The sequence below is a fragment of the Rhipicephalus microplus genome, chromosome X (assembly GCF_043290135.1).
Source record: "Rhipicephalus microplus isolate Deutch F79 chromosome X, USDA_Rmic, whole genome shotgun sequence".
Taxonomy (NCBI): Eukaryota; Metazoa; Arthropoda; class Arachnida; order Ixodida; family Ixodidae; genus Rhipicephalus; species Rhipicephalus microplus.
Genome location: NC_134710.1, coordinates 5,993,048 through 6,010,345, shown reverse-complemented (window position 1 = coordinate 6,010,345; position 17,298 = coordinate 5,993,048). Strand labels below are relative to the sequence as shown.

The 17,298-nt window shown below is 46.1% G+C and overlaps 1 protein-coding gene across 2 annotated transcripts in view; it reads right to left on the bottom strand.

The window, feature by feature from the left end:
• Positions 1-17,298, bottom strand: part of SMC3 (structural maintenance of chromosomes 3) — a 310,016-nt gene that overhangs the window by 207,709 nt on the left and 85,009 nt on the right. For both annotated transcript variants that reach the window (XM_037426550.2, XM_037426551.2), the window contains exon 15: positions 9,552-9,715. In XM_037426550.2, coding sequence (XP_037282447.1) covers positions 9,552-9,715 — 164 coding nt within the window. The remainder of the gene's footprint in view (positions 1-9,551; positions 9,716-17,298) is intronic.

Below are 17,298 nucleotides of genomic sequence, written 5' to 3'. Positions count from 1 at the left end.
TTAATGCTTTCAACTAATATAAATATAGACTGCTACGATGTAAACCACGTCTCACATAAACATTTGCAGAGGTGCAACAGCCGAAATAGAATCTGGAGCAATTTTTGGAGCAGCAAAATGTAACTTTTGGAGCACTAATATCCAAATTTGGAGCAAGTTACAGGGGAAAAAATTTCATTTTTTTAATTCACGAAAGAACAAATTCGGAGCATTGTGAAAAAGGCTTACACTAACAGAAATATGTACAAACCATTTGGCCCCCCCTATATCGTGCAGAGCAAATATGAGCACTGCTATTTCACTAAAAGTAGTATTTTGAACCACCCCACTCAGGAAACAATGATAAACTTCAAATTACCATTTACCACACCTGTCAAACCATTTGACTGACTCTGAGAATTCAGATATGGATCTGCCAAGCAGGTGACCTTGATATTCAGGAGATTAGTGAAATTAAAGAGTGGGAAGGTTAAAAAAAACTTGGCGCACAGCCTTGTTTATTTAGGGCGGCAGAAATGTCACACAGTGCTCCAAATGATTGCCAGTAGCCTTCTTAGACGTTAGCGATCATATTGGTACTCACAATTATGCGGTGCATACACGCATGAGTAATTGAACAAACTGTGCTATGTCCCGTGAACAGTGCTAATAGTCCGTTCCAAATCTTAAAAACACTTTTCTGCAGGCTACCAATGTACTGCGACGAACGTGGCCTAAGCGGCCTTCTACATTGGTTACACAAGCTTTGAAATAAAGACAGGACGAGCGCTTGGACGTGTGCAAGGAGTATTTGCACCCCATCATGCCAGACGTGCTCTGCATGGGCACTTAGGCTTAGCTGTATGATAGTCATACTGAAGAACAATCCACAAGGCAGTTGAAGAAGCGTCTGATTTTTTTTTTTCCCAAAATATCCAACAAACTTTCGCACTTCCAAACATTTTGGTGTAAACCATTGCGTGTTAAGACCACACAATGCCGATATCTGTAGCCACTTGGCTGCGCTGGCTACATTACAATACCCAAAGTGCAGGGGTAGCACTAGCAAAGGCTAGGGTGGGGCTCAAGCCCTCCCTCTCCCCCCCTGCCCCTCAAAGAGCGAACACAGTTAACAGAGAACACATAAGTTACCCACCTTCCTGCCCCCCAAACCATGACCAGTCTAGAGGCCTGCGCACGCCTAGGCGAACTCACTTGTCATGGGTGTCCCCTCCAGTGAAAAAATCCTGGTGCACACTTGCCAGAGTTACTCGCAAACAAATGAGATAACTTAGATGTTATTTCTTGTCCCGTAGCAACTAAAAGAAGCTATCAATGGCATGCTAAACTTTCAGCAACAAAGATACGTGCAGCGCTCCACAGAACTTGGTTAGGATGAATAAAGTGAGAAAAAGCGTATCACAAGAATGAAGCGAGTTAGTGAAACATCTTACATATGCGAAAATCATAGTTGTGATTGTTGTAACCAAGAATAGTTTTGGGTGATTAACGGTCCCATTCCACGTAAGCAGGTGGACTAGTGAACTTTGGCGCAGTTGGCACCAGTAGTTTTCGAATGTACGCAGCCAGGCGTAAGGATATTAAATCGTTGCGAAATGACACAATTAGACCACCATTGACTGTAGTAACTACTGTTCATTTCATGAAGTCGCTACCAGTGTTGCTAGAACACACCAAGTTTTCCGCTCGAATGTGGCGGTGGTCTTTCACATTAACTGAAAATAATAGTGAAGACTGCAATAATAATGCACTTTTGACCGACGGCATGTTCCAAACTACTATTGCAGCAATAGCTTTATTATTAAATAGAAACATTAATCCTGCATGAGTTGTAAGTCGTTACAGTTCTCGACTTTCACTGGCACAATGATTGTCATCACTGGCATCCTTACTCCATTTCAAGAAGACACCATTTGAAAAAGACCGAAAGGAAATCGAATAATTTTCTCTTAAAAACTTCTGTTCACTTCCCAGAGAAATCACTTCAAGGTTGCACACTATCAGGGTAGGTTGTGTGTGAATTGAGGCTAGCGTGGGCTTTGTTGCCGTTCTGATGTCCCAACACTACTCTCCCCTCCTCCGCAGTCCGTCGGTGCTGGGAGAGCGGCAGTGACGTTGACCCCTCTGACCCAGATGTCGACCGTGGCGCTACCCTCAAGTCTCTTGGTCCGTTTAGCACGCGCGCATTGGGAATCGATCAGAGACCTCTCGGGACATCGAAGAGTGAGCACGCATTTTTTTCTCTGTCCGCCGGCTCTCTTTGTTTGGAGCTCGCTCGGACTCGTAAATGGCGCCTTGCACCCGTAGCAAATTCCCTTTTGTTGCCCATTTCGAACACTAGTCCAAAGAGCGTTGCGGTTTCCTGACGCATGGTTGTACTACACCAACCTGTACCTCTCGAAGCTAACGCGATAGGAGTTTGCCCTTGCTCGAGCGATTGGGCCCCGCGGTCAAAGATCATGAGAGCCCCCAGCATAGTTGTGAGAGCCCGTTTTTCTCACCGGCGTGTCACCGTGAATCCTTTTTGCCCTTGGAGACATGCTCACGACACTCTTTGTGTTGTACTTTCCCCCCGTGGTGTGGATAAACCTCGTTTGCTTTACCGCCGCCTTTTGCAATGGGCATTGCACGGCGTTTTTGGTGCTGCCGCGGCAATAAAATGTTGCGACTTGTTTGAGAGCAGTACTGCGTACTTGTCATGCTGCGCTCGGCACCTTAGCTGTTCGAACACGTGTGTGGCGTTCGTCATGCGAGGCAACAGTGAACGCCGCCCTGCGGTTCACCAAGACTGGACCCACGCTAGTGGTCATACTCCTTCAGGGTAGGCTGTACACGACACTAGTGCCCAACATTGTTTCAAAAGCTCAAAGCTTTTGACTACGATTCGGGCTTAACGCAAAATGTCTGTTTCTGGCATTTTTGTCCGCTGACCTTTTTAGGCGGATGAGTGTTTTTCAACGAGGCTTCCATCGACGGGCACTTTTGTGCACCCTTACGTGTCATCAGTCCCTTTTGCGGTGAAGACAAGAGGTGCCTATCCTCTCCCTTTGGAGATAGAGCATAGTTTATGAATGGGCCCGTTGCCCCATCCGAATGGGACGCACAAGTGCCTCCCAGAGCTAATGCGCCCTTTAGCAAGCATGGCAGTTCGTCGGCACAGCGCTCACAGCCGGTTCCCTGCAGAATAGACAGAGCACAAGCTTTGGCCCTCGCGACTTTTGCCCGCTGTTTGCTTTGGCAGGGCCTTTTGCAACGGGCATTGTACTGCGTTTTTGTTGTTGCCGCAAGCAGTAAAGTGTTGCGACTTGTTGGAGAGCAGCACTGTGTACTTGCCAAACAGTGCTCAACGCCTTGGCTGTCCGAACACGCGTGTGCAGCGACGTTAGTCACGCGAAGCAATGGTGAACGCGGCCCTGCAGCTCGCCAAAACCGAACCCACCCTAGTGGCCGTGCTTCTTAGGGAAACGCTGTACACTACAGTCGCAAGCATCCTTTCGCGATAAGGTCATAATTCTGGCTGGCGACAAAATACTAAAGTACCTAAAGAATAGCAAGCAAAATGAAAGAGAAGAGCCAGATCTGGGAAATCGAGAAGAATGGCAGTGATACCGTACATGTATTAGTTAGAACACAGCATTAAGAATGTTGCCATTCGATATGGTGTTCTCTTGTCCCTGTGGGCTGTCTGGTCTAGGCGCAAAAATAAGTAAACGCTTAAGCTCTTGCAAACGAGATGCAGGATACGAGATGTAGCATATGAACAAGTTTGCCGACTGTGCCGTTTCAATTGTCTACCAAATACCACTGTCCTGCACCAAAACCCATTGAGGGCAGAGCAGCGAATGCACTAACATCCAAGTAAAAGAGCATAAATGCACACTAACTAAAGATCGACCATCTACCCTGGCAGACCACTGCCATGAGTGCCGCTTCTTCGCCCATTTTGAAGACACAATGATGCTGACACATCACAGACAGCTAGAGAAATTGTTGAAGCTTTCTATGTCAGAAGAAAAGGGGAGTGATGTGACAGCAGGCTGTCGATTAACTTCAGTGACATAGAACTTGTGTATCACTTGCAAGAGATGATGCACAATCGAGCCCACATATAACGGCCCACTTAAAACGAACTTTCGCTTAAAACAATATCCACGGGACCGCCAAAATATACATTGCTTCAATGGCACGAAATCGCGCTTACAACGAACGTTTCCGAGCGCCAACAGAGTCGGCGCTCTGCCGACTTCCCGGGACACCAGATCAGGCATCGGCGAGGTGCCCATACATTATTGTTGTTAAACGCTGACCCTGCCACCGTGCCCCTCATGTTGCCGCTCTCCCCGGCCGCTTTTTGTTACCCACCCCTCCGTCCTTTGTTCCCCCCACTACTCTGAGCACTCCGCATCGCCAGACGAGGCCCGTGTTTTTACACTGCCACCGATCTTTCGAATACCGGTTGGCCATCTAGCCTGTTTTTGATTGCAGGTAATCACTGTTTTTGATCGTTGGTGTCGCCGGCTTGGAGTGACCAGACCATTTGCCATTGTCCGCCACCGACTGTATCCGATCGTATGCGTCTAATCGTATGCTCGTACGCTACCCCCCCCCCCCCCCCCCGACTCTGGTAATTTGCGACTTGTTCTTGTTTCGTGTTTAGGACTTGCTCTCACTCACTTCGCACTCGGCTCAGCATGCCCTCCGCACCAATGCGGAAGTGCGAAAATATCAATTAATTTGCGCGGAACGAATCGCGAAATATTGAAGTTGATGAGGCCACGCAATACCGCCCTACGCAACAAAACTTTTTTGACCACAGCCGCCAGTTCTTTGAACACTGCCGCGCGCACCAATCCAGGCGGCCGTGCTTTGACTTATGCGCGTGCAGGCACTCTCAAGTTTTTCTATGTGCGAGTTGCGCGTTTCGCGGACTTTTCAAGCAAGCTACGCAACCTGCCTCCTTCCGGTGTGTTTTCGTTTTCAAGGTCACCCTCCCGCCTCATCCTCCCCTCTCTTCACTATATCACAACTCCTTGCTCCTCTTCTCTCGCAAATCTGCTCTCCTCCTCACTTGATCACAACCACTTCGCCGGTCTCCACCGCTCCGTGATGCCAGCCACGCTGGCTCAAATTAGCTTAGTTTTCTGTCAAGAAACGTGCCCAGAGCTGTTCCACGCGTTCTGGCATGTGTGGTGCGTGTGCGCGTCTGGCTCACTGTTGGTGTGCATGTGAGCTCAGAATGGCAGACTGACAGACTTGCACGCTTTTTCCTGTCGCTCAACAAAACGTCGAAAGTGTGACTGCTTGGCTTTAGCGTAATCCGCACATTAGGTGCGCATTGCGGAGCGCTTGCTCATAACTGTTGACCACCTGGTAGCCAACTTACCGCTTCGCAGGTCCCGGTATTCAGTGTGGAGATGGTGAAAATTTCATGAGTGGTGGTGACGGCTACATGCACGCGAAACTGTCTTCGCAAGGCCGACTTCATCGACGTCGGACCCAATGCCAAGCCTGAAGCTTCCGAACAGGATAACTCCGGCAGCGATTTGTGGCAGCGCGTCGTCGACTCTGACCTGGAGTGGGGCATCTGTTGCGATGGTTTAATTACGGCCGATGATGTTGCCGACACTGCAGGGCCGTGCACGGATTAGGGCATTGTGAATGAAGTGCGCGGCGAGAGTGATTTGGAGGAATCGGATTGCGAGAACGACGAAACTTTGGAGCCAGTGCCTCATGCAGCTTATGCCACGAACCTCAACGAACGAGCACTCTGCCATTTTAAATGAACTCGAGACCGCCCTTATCACTTCTCCTCTTCGAAACACATGCATCACGGACTTTTTTGGGCAGAAAAGTTTGTTTTCACTCGCAACTTTTTTAAAAACTGTGTTTCATTTACAGTCAAACCTCAATATATCGAACACGGATATATCAAATTATTGCCTATATTGAACGGTTTCTATATCACGCAGGAAATCGCATGCATTATTGATTTTTTATTTCGAACAAAGTTTGACATATAATGGATATATCGAACTCAGCCACTCCAAACCGCCCGCGCTCCATTGACAGGCGGCGAGCTTTCCCGCAACTCTCGAAAGTATCGGTAGAGCGGCGGGCGTTTACGAATGCTGCACACATCGATGGCGCCGAGATCGCCACTTTAACGTAGCGGCGTGCGCGCGCCGCGGCCTAGCGGTAGAGGTTCTTGAATGAGAAAAGTGAAGAGAAAAGCGCGGAGCTGTTATTTTCTTTCAATACGAAGGCACCGACACGGCTTCGCGCGGGGGAAGGGAGAGTGGGAGGTAAAGATTGAGGAGGAAAGTATAGGAGGGAAAGGACGCAGACAACTGTCTCGCACGCGGCCCGCGCTGGGGCCGGAAAAGGGAAAGCAGTCAGGCGAGCCGGCATGGGCGCGCCATGTGCGCGCTTTACACCCGGACTCACGCCGCAGCCTTGCAGCTTGCAGTCGTTGCAGTCTCTATGGTGTCAACGGCACACTGTGCACTAGTTGCAAGCTCCTCCCCCGTAGCATCGGCAGGCATCGGTCGTTGGTTGTGCTCGCAGTGTTCGTGCGTTCGGAGTTAGGCCTGTCGTGCACTGTTCGGAGTTGGGCCTGTCGCGCGCTGTGTTGGGCGACAGCGCACTGTGGTGCGCGACAGGCCTAACTCCGAACGGCGGAGCGCACGGATGTGGCGATTGTCGCCGAAACTACTGCTGAGCAGCCAAATGAAGACTCTGCCGAGATGGATCCCGCAAGCGCTGATGGTGCCCCGCTCCCGACATCAGCTGTGGTTGTAGCTGCCGTGGCCCTTGTGCACCGCCACTGCGGCGCGATTGAAGGCACCGGCCTATCACTTATGGATCGCCTGGACCACATTGAGGACGCAGTCGTCAAACACGCCATGGCCAAGAAAAAGCAGGCTACTCTTTTTCAATATTTTAAACCAACACAATAAATACTATGTTTCAATCTTCAAGTGAGTATTTACTGCACCATGCTTGAACGGTTCGTTGGTCGTTTTCAGCAAGCTGTTGGCGCATTTTTTTCGTGATTTCTTTATATCGAATTCTGGATATATCGAACTATTTCGCGATCGCCGCGCCGTTTGATATATCGAGGTTCGACTGTACTACGAACTTCGTGATACAGCGAACGAGTGCCGTGTCAGGCTCAGGTTCGTAATAAGCGGGCTCGACTGTATTAAGAAAAAGCGATGTGATCAGTCTTTTCTATATTTCAGTAGTTTGGCGTTTTTTCGGCAACATGGCTGTGATGAATTGAGATGTTTAGTTTCTTTACCAATCAAAATTTTCAGTTGAGAGTCTTGTTTGCATCTTCGCTTTTGTCCATTGTTAACGTGCATACTGCCTTTTACGCATGACGAATATGTACCAACTCGCTCAAAGAGCTATTTCATTGCACAATTTAGACGATACACTTTACAATGCAATGCAAAATACAGTCGACTCCTCTTAAACAGAACTCGAAGGGGATCCAGAAAACTGTTCCGTTTATCAGAAGTTTAATTTAGGCAAAGTACACTTATTTAATGAACTAAAACCTTCATTCAAATTTTGCAAACTTCACCTTACTCATGCGAATGAGCGGGAAAAAAAAATAAGTGAATGGTGGTTTGTTTAGCAAGCTTGAGTTGTCTTTTCACAAGGTACACACTCATGCCTGACAAACTAGCCAGAAATTTTGGACAAGCCTCATGCTCAAGATAGCGCTGCAAAAGTTCAACAGCCTCTTTAACTGATCCGTCTTGTGGCACCATTGCACTGGCAATATTGTCACCACATTCGTTGCTGGAAGGTTGATGCTCATCTTGCTCTTTGGCAATCATTTCCTAGACAGTCTCCTCACGGCAGATACGAACATTTTCATCAATTGATTCGTAGTCCTGTAGCATGAAAGGAGCAGAGGGCACGACCTTAATGAATACTGTTTCAATGTCAGCATCAGCAGGGCTTTCTTCATCAGGTACTGCCTCTTGCGCTTGAAAGCCAGCATGGTGAAAGCATCTGTGTATTGTTGTTGCCTTCACTTGCTCCCAGGCACGAGCCAAAATGTGGATGGCTGCCAATAAATCTATGCTGTGCATTCCCCGCTGTCTGCACAAAGCAGCATTCGATGAAGAAGTTGTCTGCGGTAACGAACCTTAATGTTCTGAATAACCCCTTGATTCATCAGCTGGATCTCTGCCATTGCATTGGCTGGCAAGAACTCCAGAGTGATGGCTTGGAGTCCTTCAACCTAATCGTGGGCTGGGCAATTATCTACGATGAAGACCACCTTCCTGCCTTGTCTCGTAAATTTTGGGTCTTCCTCCCATAGCCAATTTTCGGAAATGGCTATGGTCATCCACACTCTTCCGTTCACATGGTACACAACGAGAAGATGTCGAACGCCTTTGAAACAACATGCATGCCTTAATTTTCTTATCAACGACAACTTCAATTTCTCATCTCCTGCCATGTTAGCACACACGAGCACAGTGATACGATCTTGACTGCATTTTCTTCTACTACAGGCTCCGCCTTTGAAGGCGGAAGTCTTTGATGAAAGCGCCTTAAAGAAATACCTATCTCATTGATGTTGAAGACGTCTCGTCCCTCAAAGGTCATAAAAATTTCCTTAAGTCGCCCTTGTTGCCAGTCGGTGCAAACGTCCCTGTTGACTGCAGCACTCTCACCTCAGATTGCTCTGAAGACTAGGCCGTGGCGTGTTTTGAAACGGCTAAGCCATTCGTCGCATAGGACAAGGTTCTGAACACCCATTTGCATGGCGATTTCATTGGTCCACTTATGGTCAAGTTGGAACTCCGTGCATGCTTGAACCACAGAAAAAGAACTTTTTCTAGTTGTTAATAAGGTATAATCCGCAACCGAATCCGTTTAGATGTGAAGGTCCCGTTCTTTACAACATTTTCAACCTTTTTTCTGTCTTTCCAGATCCGCGACAAATTTCAGGATGTTGTACTTTTTCGCCACTTCCGTCTTGGGCAGGCCGCTTCGATATAGCTCCTGAAAAATTTGGAACTTCTTTTCAAGCGAAAGTGCATGGTGCGGGCGCTTCCTCTCCATCGGGCTGAAATAACACCGTGATCCACCGCACTTAGCCGCACAAATAGGACTAACACACAACTGACTCGCCAACTCGGCTCTCGCAGCCACCACAAGCGAGAATGGCTACTGGACTGGCTTGTCTCGAGGTGTTGCCTTGGTTGTGAGACTACGTTTGGCATGAGCCAGTCTATGCTGTGTTTAGCGTTTGTGCTGTTTAACCGTAGGTGACCAATAAGCAGTGTTTCGATTAACCGATGAATTTTACTGCGCTAGACATAGGAATCCAGCCATATGATCCCATTTAGTTCCGTTAATGAGGCATTTTCGTTTAAGCGAGTTTCGTTTATTGGGAGTCCACTGTAGAAGGATATTGAAGGATTGTAGACAGCGCCTTTAAGAAAACTAGCTAATTTTACCAATCAGTTTGTTACAACCCATGTTAACAATGACATTTGACAATAGCACATCATAAAGCAACATACTTGTTTCCAGAGGTCACTTCGACAGCAGTATAGATGGTCTTCTCACAATCAAAATTTTCAATCAGCATTCCATAATAGCTGTTGGCAACATTCTCGTAACTGCCACCTTTCTCACGAAAAGTTTGGAGTACCTTCCGCACACTGTCTCGGCCGTTCAAGGTTGCCTGCAAAGGAGTGAAAAAAGTTTTTTTATCATGTTGGAAGCCACCATGACCCATGCAATTATATATCAGTGATCCCAATGGAGACTGCCGATTTGGAGCAATTTTTGGAGCAGTCAAATTTTAATTTTGGAGCATTTTGGAGCAGTAAAATATCAGTTTTGGAGCACTTTGGTACAGTAAAATTTTAGTTTTGGAGCATTTTGGAACATTTTAGAGCAAGTAATTAGGATCATTTTGGAGCAGGTTTGGTGCAGTAAAATTTTAATTTTGGAGCATTTTGGAGCAAGCCATCTCGCGATTAGGATCATTTTGGGGCAGGTAATCCTGCAATTAGAAGCACCTTGGAGCAGTAAAAATTTAGTTCTAGAGCGTTTAGGAGCAGGTAATCTTGCTATTAGAAGCACTTTACAGCAGTAAAGATTTAGTTTTGGAGCAGGTAATCTTACTATTAGGAGTACTTCGGCATAGTCAACCCTTGTTATAACAAGTTGAAGGGGCAGTCATAATTTCTTCGTTATAACCATTAGTTCGTTATAGGCAATATCCATTTCTACAGACAATTAGCAAGCAAAAATATGTACTCACTACAAAATATCACAAATGCCCACCACACAAAGAAGAACGGTCGTCTGAAGGCAAAAAACTAGGACTACAATATAGAACAATGCACTTTTATTTCCACCAAATACAGCACACTAGCTAGAAAATCACTTCAAAGAAAAATATTTCATAATAAATTTTTTAGCGCCTCTTAACGCGGTTCGTCCTCGTAAGCACCAAAGAAAAGGAACAGCAAGTCTGACGCACCCGGAACTTGCGCAGGCGTTGGTACCTCGGGTTCACTAACATTGGGCTCATTGCTGACTTCTGCATTGCCGACTTCTGCTCAATTGTAATATTTTTTGTGCTTACGTTTCCCGCCGCTGTTGTCTATCTCGTGTCGGGCGGTGAAACTAATAGAGGTGGTGTTGCTCTTCCACACTGAGTGACAAGGAACAAAGCCACAATCTCCGCAGTCCCAGTGCGGAGCTGAAGGGGAGGAGGAGGTCAGATGCGCGGGCGGGTCAGTGAGTTCTACAGGAGATGGGAGACCGGCTGACACGCACGCTCGCGTGAGTTGCTGTGCAGGCAAGTCCATTAGTTCCTGAGTAAAGGGGAGGCAGGGAACACATCCACACGCTTGTTAGCTTGTGGCTCAGAACGAGCCTAAAGTGCTAGTTTTGAATTACCGCAGCCGTGATGAAACGTAAACCGTCGCGCACTATATGATATTGAATTGACGTATACCAAAATGATCAGTAAATGCTCATTGTGGACAAAGAATGTGAGGAAATTTTCACTTCATTAAAGCAAGGTATTAAATGCATGGGCATCTATGGGAATTTTAAGGGGAATTACAATTACTTCATTATATCCATTAGTTAGTAATATCCCACTTCATTATAACGTGGTTCTATTTAACACGAAACAGCGCGAGAAATGAACGTGGGCTCTGGCATTGCTTGACAGCAGTGCTCCTGATATGAAATCAAGTGCATGCGTGTGCACTTGATTGCATGCCCTGGATATCATCGTTGTATGGGATTACAACTTCAATGGCTGCGTGATGTCCTTGGAAAGCGAAAATCTGGTTATCAAACCAGTACTTGAGGCCTTTTGCAGTCTCTCACCCTTTTATTTTACAAAAAAAAACAAAATGCCTCACTTGTTGCATGTTGGTTTTGTTCCTACATGTAATACCGTGTTTGCTCGCGTAATGAGAGCACTCGCATATTAATTGCATCCCCAACTTCAGTCGTCGAAATTTGGATTTTTTTTTTCCCCCGAAATAGACGTACCCCCTACATTCATCTACTGCAGTCCCGCTAACCGACACTTGGCGCCTACTTACCCTCTGGTTCTCTTCCGTGTTTTATTATTATTATGCCAACCACCCTCAACCACTTCGGCTCGCTCCCTCCGCCCCCTTCGCCCGTTACCGCGTGCCGTATTGCTTTTCTTTCTATCTGTGCGTGGCACCTCCCCCGCCTTCTTTATCTGTGCGCCACAGTGGTGTTTACAAATGCAAGTGTAAACATCGCGGCTGATAAACACACAGCGAGCAAGAGCGAGCGAAGGTCACAAATCTGCCCGCGCCGACCAACGATCGCTTCCTGCAAATACAAAACTTTAAGGCCCAACGACGTGCACGCTATTTTCGAGCGACAACGACAGGATTTGCTGTTGCGAAGGGTCATTCGGCGCTATCGCGTCTCAGGTTTCTAAAAAAAAACCTTGTCACCCAGAAAAGATCGTGACAATTTCCACAACATGGTAGCACCCCCGATTCTCGCTTCATTTTTTCGCCGCGCGTACAGCAACTTCTCATGTGGAAGTGAGGCAGCGGCCGTATTTTGTCATAAATCTTGTTATCGACGGTTTGTTTTGATGTTTGAGGGGTAGCTTGCTGCAATGTTGGGTACTTGCTAGAATGACAATGGCGTCGTCGTGCGAGGTTGCCGCGAAGTTGGCAAAGTGCGTCGTAGCGCACGCTTCTGGGCACCCCTCGAGATCACAACAGATACCACTTTTGTGGTTAAATGATTGCGAGAAAAGATAGCCGCAAAATGCTATTATGACGTGCGCGGGCGACGCGGGGTGCGCTTGCAGAAGATAGCGCCATCAACCACCGAAGTTGAGTAAAGTGCAACAAAGAACCCGTTTTCAAACAGTGTACATGTGCGAAAAGCTAAGCGACCTAACTTTTTTTTTTCATTACAACATCGTTTGCTCATCCCAATAATGTTTTCATAAAATCTGCCCTGCATAATAAATGCACCCTCAACTTTGCTGTGATTTTTCGAGAAAAAACGTGCGTTCATTACGCGAGTCAATACGGTATTCTTTGCTCCAACCGGGTTACGTTTTCAACCGGGTTTCCTTTGTGATTAGAGTACATATATATGGCATTGGCGTACGTGAGTAAACCAATGCACAACTAACACCACTACAATCACTGTCGTGAACAGAGACATATCGCTAGCCTTCTGCTATAGTTGCGCACAATGGAGCTTTGGAGCAGCGCAACACGTTTAATAACTACATACTGTATTCTTGTTTTTATTAAGATATGTAGAAATGCAAAGAAATATGCTTGGATGCATACCTATATTGGAACGCCAAGCTATGTGGAGTGAGGTGGCTCATGAAAAGAGGAGACGCCAGATGAAATATCAAAGCTCATTGGACATCTGAGTTATAGATGAATTATTCAAATCACGGGCAGAGTGGTTCTTGAGAAAGAGAAAGGAAGAGAAAAGTGAGCCCCGTTATTGTCTCCTTCAGTGAGCGACACCGCCGCAGGGCTCACAAGGGATGGGGGTGAGGAGGGATGTAAAAGTTAGGAGTAAAGGTATAGAAAAGAGGAAGAAGAAGCAACAACAAACTGAGGGGATAGGAGAGACAGGAAAGATGGAAGCACGGTCACTGGAGTCCGAGGATGGGGTACACTTGCGAGAGATGTTGTCGGCGTCTGTAGATGGCGTAGAGCAGGTCCAGTAAGTCAGAGCTTCACTGTCGTCGAAGGTCGTCGGTGGCAGGAGGTGACGTAGGGCGAGCCCAGTCGGCCAGAGCTACGGTGACGCCGAAGGTCGCGAGCGCACGGAGCGCGTGGGCGCACAACCGGTCGGCACGGAATCCAGCGAGCGACTCTCAAATCACGGGCATCCATTCATATTGGAACACCTACAGGCTCTAATCCCAAACAAAAATTTTCTGAGAAAAATTTAAGAGTTCACTTGTGCTCATGCTTGCATACCTGCCAAGTTCTAGGATTCTGAATCCGATATTTCCACAACGGGGAAGGGAGGAGGAGGGGGTGCTCAATTATTTGCTCATATTTTTTTTTTCGGCACCAAGAAAAAACACAAGGACAAACAAACGAACAAAACATCGCGAAAAGTAAGAGGGTTGGGGGGGGGGGGGGTCTCAATCGCAAGCGCCAACATCAGTGGTGCGGTCACATAGTAACTTGGAGTGTACACACGAGGGTACGTTTTCCCACTAAGGTGAGCGTCTCAAAGGATCAACACAACTAGCAGACTTTATTTCTGTCAAAACAACTCGCGTATGTCTTCCTGAGACACATTTGAACGGACGGGACGGTGCAGCTGGCTGCCGCAAAAGCGCGAGTCAAAAGCTTTGCTCATTACTAGATTCTTTTGACACGAACCCCAAAACGCGTCTGGCCCCTTTTTTTCTTGCAATAGCAATTCCATGGACAGTCTAGGCTAGTTTTTTACCATCACCGCCGCCACCGTCATTCACCATATATGTATATGTATCTATATATATATATATATATATGAACACTCATGAAAGAAAAAAAAGCCGCCTGCGCTTAGCACCCAGCTCGTCGCAATGCGCCGACATGCGCTCATCTCTCACGCGTACTTTGGTACTTTGCTCCACGGATGGGGGGGGGGGGGGGGGGGGGGTTTAGATGCAACGTTACAAGAATAAACTCAGTTTCAAAGCTCCGTATCTCTGCCAGCGGAGGAGGATTGGCCGAACGGCGAACGTGAGAACTTGCAGCGCTGCTGTCTGATCTTGCACTACACTCGGCGCATCGTCTGCTACGGCGAGGACGTACTTATCTGACGAAACGACCTCGTTTGTATGTCAACTGCATGGCGGGTCGTCAGAGTGGAGTTCGCCGCGCGTGGACAAACAACAGAAAATCATTTGGTTCACTGTGAACGTGCTCGCCGCCAGCGCAATAGAGGCTACTAGCAACAAGCAGAGTGCTTTAAATGACACGTTCACAACAATGAACCTAACGCATAGCGGTCTTCATCCAAAAATGTGTTAATCTTCATGTGAAAAGAAAATTAACACCTCGCTGCAAGAGCAGTGGTGTTAATTTGTTGTTAATTGTTGTTTTAATGCAAGAGCAGCGAGGTGTTAGCTTGAAATTGAGGAGCGAGTGCATGAGTTCGATCTGCGACATCTACTTGTAACTCAATTTGGACAAGCCCGAAAACATCGCTGTGTCATACGACGCATCGCGGGTGACACGGGCACCTTCGGGGCACATCGACGTCAGTACCATCAAGCGGCCTTGTCGGCAGACGAGCCCACGAGAACAACTTGCAGCAGAACTTCATAGAAACGACACGCTCATGCTAACAATCAGTCTGATTGCAAGCCCCGTGCATATTAAACTGACTAAAAGTATGTGTCATGATAATTTTCACTCGAAACAGCACAATTGTCTTAACCCTTTTTTCTCATTTTTTCAGAATACAGATTTTGACCACTTTCCTTGTTTCCTTCTTCCGTAAAAATGGACCTAGGACAGCTAGAGCTATAAGTCTTTTTGCACACTGTAGTTGAATGTGCACAGAAAGCATCGCTGAAATGCAATTTTTAATTTGCAGCTCTAATTATTTTTTATTAGACAGTGAACTTTATTGTTCTGTAAATCAAGAAATACTTGTTCAATATTCAATCAGCTTGCAGTATTGCACTGCTCAGAGTTACTAGTATGCATATATGCGTTAATTTCTATGCGATTTCATGTGCACAAGTTTTCATGGTTTAAGCAAACAATATAATGTAATTACTAATTATCTTTGAAAATAATTGACCTGCATAAAAAATAGTTGGATAGTTAAACTAAGCTCAAGAAACTGAACAAAGCTGTGCAGTTCCACCTAGTTTGTTCAAGAAATAACCGATATCTTTAAAACCCATGACCCCCCTTGTGCTGACGTTGTAGCGAACTTAATTGAACATCTTTGCTAACATTTCATGGTACTACTTTTCTTTCCTCAATCCATATATTTTCGTCGTCTTTTCATTTTCACTTGTTTTTGTCATTTTGATTGCAAGTGTGTTTTAATATATTTTGTGCTGTGTGGATTATTTTATGCCTTCTCTGCTTGGAATTTGTGCTGATCGGTTTTGCTACATTTTATTGTTTTTCTTTGTGTACTATTGTTGTTTTCATGCTTCTAAATTATGTTTCCCGTTCCTATTTTTCTTTTTTGATTTCATGTTTACAATATGTTTTCCTTTTGCTCGCCATTTTCCTTCCTTGTATTTAATCAATACAATATCGCTAGGAGGTTCCCTTGCCAGTGTTTACTTCGGGACCTCTCCTGTAATAAGTAGACTCTAAGTAAACGGAAGCTGAAGGGACCAGAAAAAAAGTTCCATTTAACAGGAGTTCTGTTTTACTGAGAGGTGAACATGAGTGCAGAATACTAGCCCAAAATCAAGCGTTGCAGAGGCAGTAGTTCCGTTTAAGCAGCAGTTTGGTTTAACAGATTTCCCTTTACTGAAAGTCTACTGCACTTTTTAACCATGTCACTTGTATTTTCATTATGTTAAGATCATAGAGTTCCTCCCACCATACCTAGAGGGAAGTGTGGCGCCACCGTCTATGCGAATTCCTTAAGGGGCCCCATTGAGCGCTGGGAATGACGGCATATGTGACTGGGAGGCTAGTGTTGGCTGGTGTTGAGCGAGACTTCGGCTAAAAATCAAACACGACTGCATAAATAAAGCTTGTCCAAAACAAACTGTTTAAAAGTGGATATCACTCACGCGTATTATATTATAAATTAATTGCCAACTTACCCACACCCAAACGGCAAAAGAAATAAACAAATGACATAAAATTGGTGGAGGGAACGCCCACTTTGTCGTTTGCCTGCCAAGTTGAGCAGCCATTGGTTACTTCTTAGGCTTTGTAAAATTGTACATCGTGGCAGAAGGTTCCAGTGTTGAATAAAACAGGTTTCTGTGCAATGGCAAAAATAAATAGCTTGTTACGTGCTCTTTTAGCAAGAAATCAATCATTTTAACGTGAAGCCAGACATGTCTTCAAGATATAGAAATCCAAGCCAAGGTCAAAGCTCACGTATCCCGTCATTCCCTTGTGTCCAGCAGCTCACTAGTGCCAAATTTACCTGCAGGTAAGTTTGTGAGAAACTTTATGGTTGAAATAAACTTTAACCTCAACTTCAACAACACGTTCCATGTACCAATGTCGTTGCTGGAGCTCGATGCGGTCGACCTCCTACATCGTTTCTTTGGCCCCCATCACAACAGCGAAAATGGCATGAACGCCATTGGCCACAACTGAAAAGAAAGTCCTTCACTTGTGAAGTCCGAAACAAACGAGCATCACGGAAATTTCGTCCAGTTAGGTCTAGCAGACAATAAAAATATCCAGTGTGCATAGTGAGCAAGCAAACTATTTGTCTTGTATTTATTTCCCATCGCATGCGTGGTCGCGCAGCGATACGTCGGTTTGCGAGAAAGCTTGCTTCTTTGCTTGTGTATAGATGTGTGCATATCTGAGCATATATTGCCATAAACTGCTATAATTGGTATAACAAAATAATGGTCATGATGAAATAATTGCCCTTCCCCTTCAACTTCGTTATAACGAGGTTTGAGAGTAGTTTTAAGGAGTTCATTTCACTCTGGTCGAGCAAACACTGCCCATAAATGCCGGCCAACAGCTCTCGACTCAGCCCCACAACAATAACTCTGAAGTGTTCCTCCATTAAGGTGTTGTTTCAGCACCGAAGTGC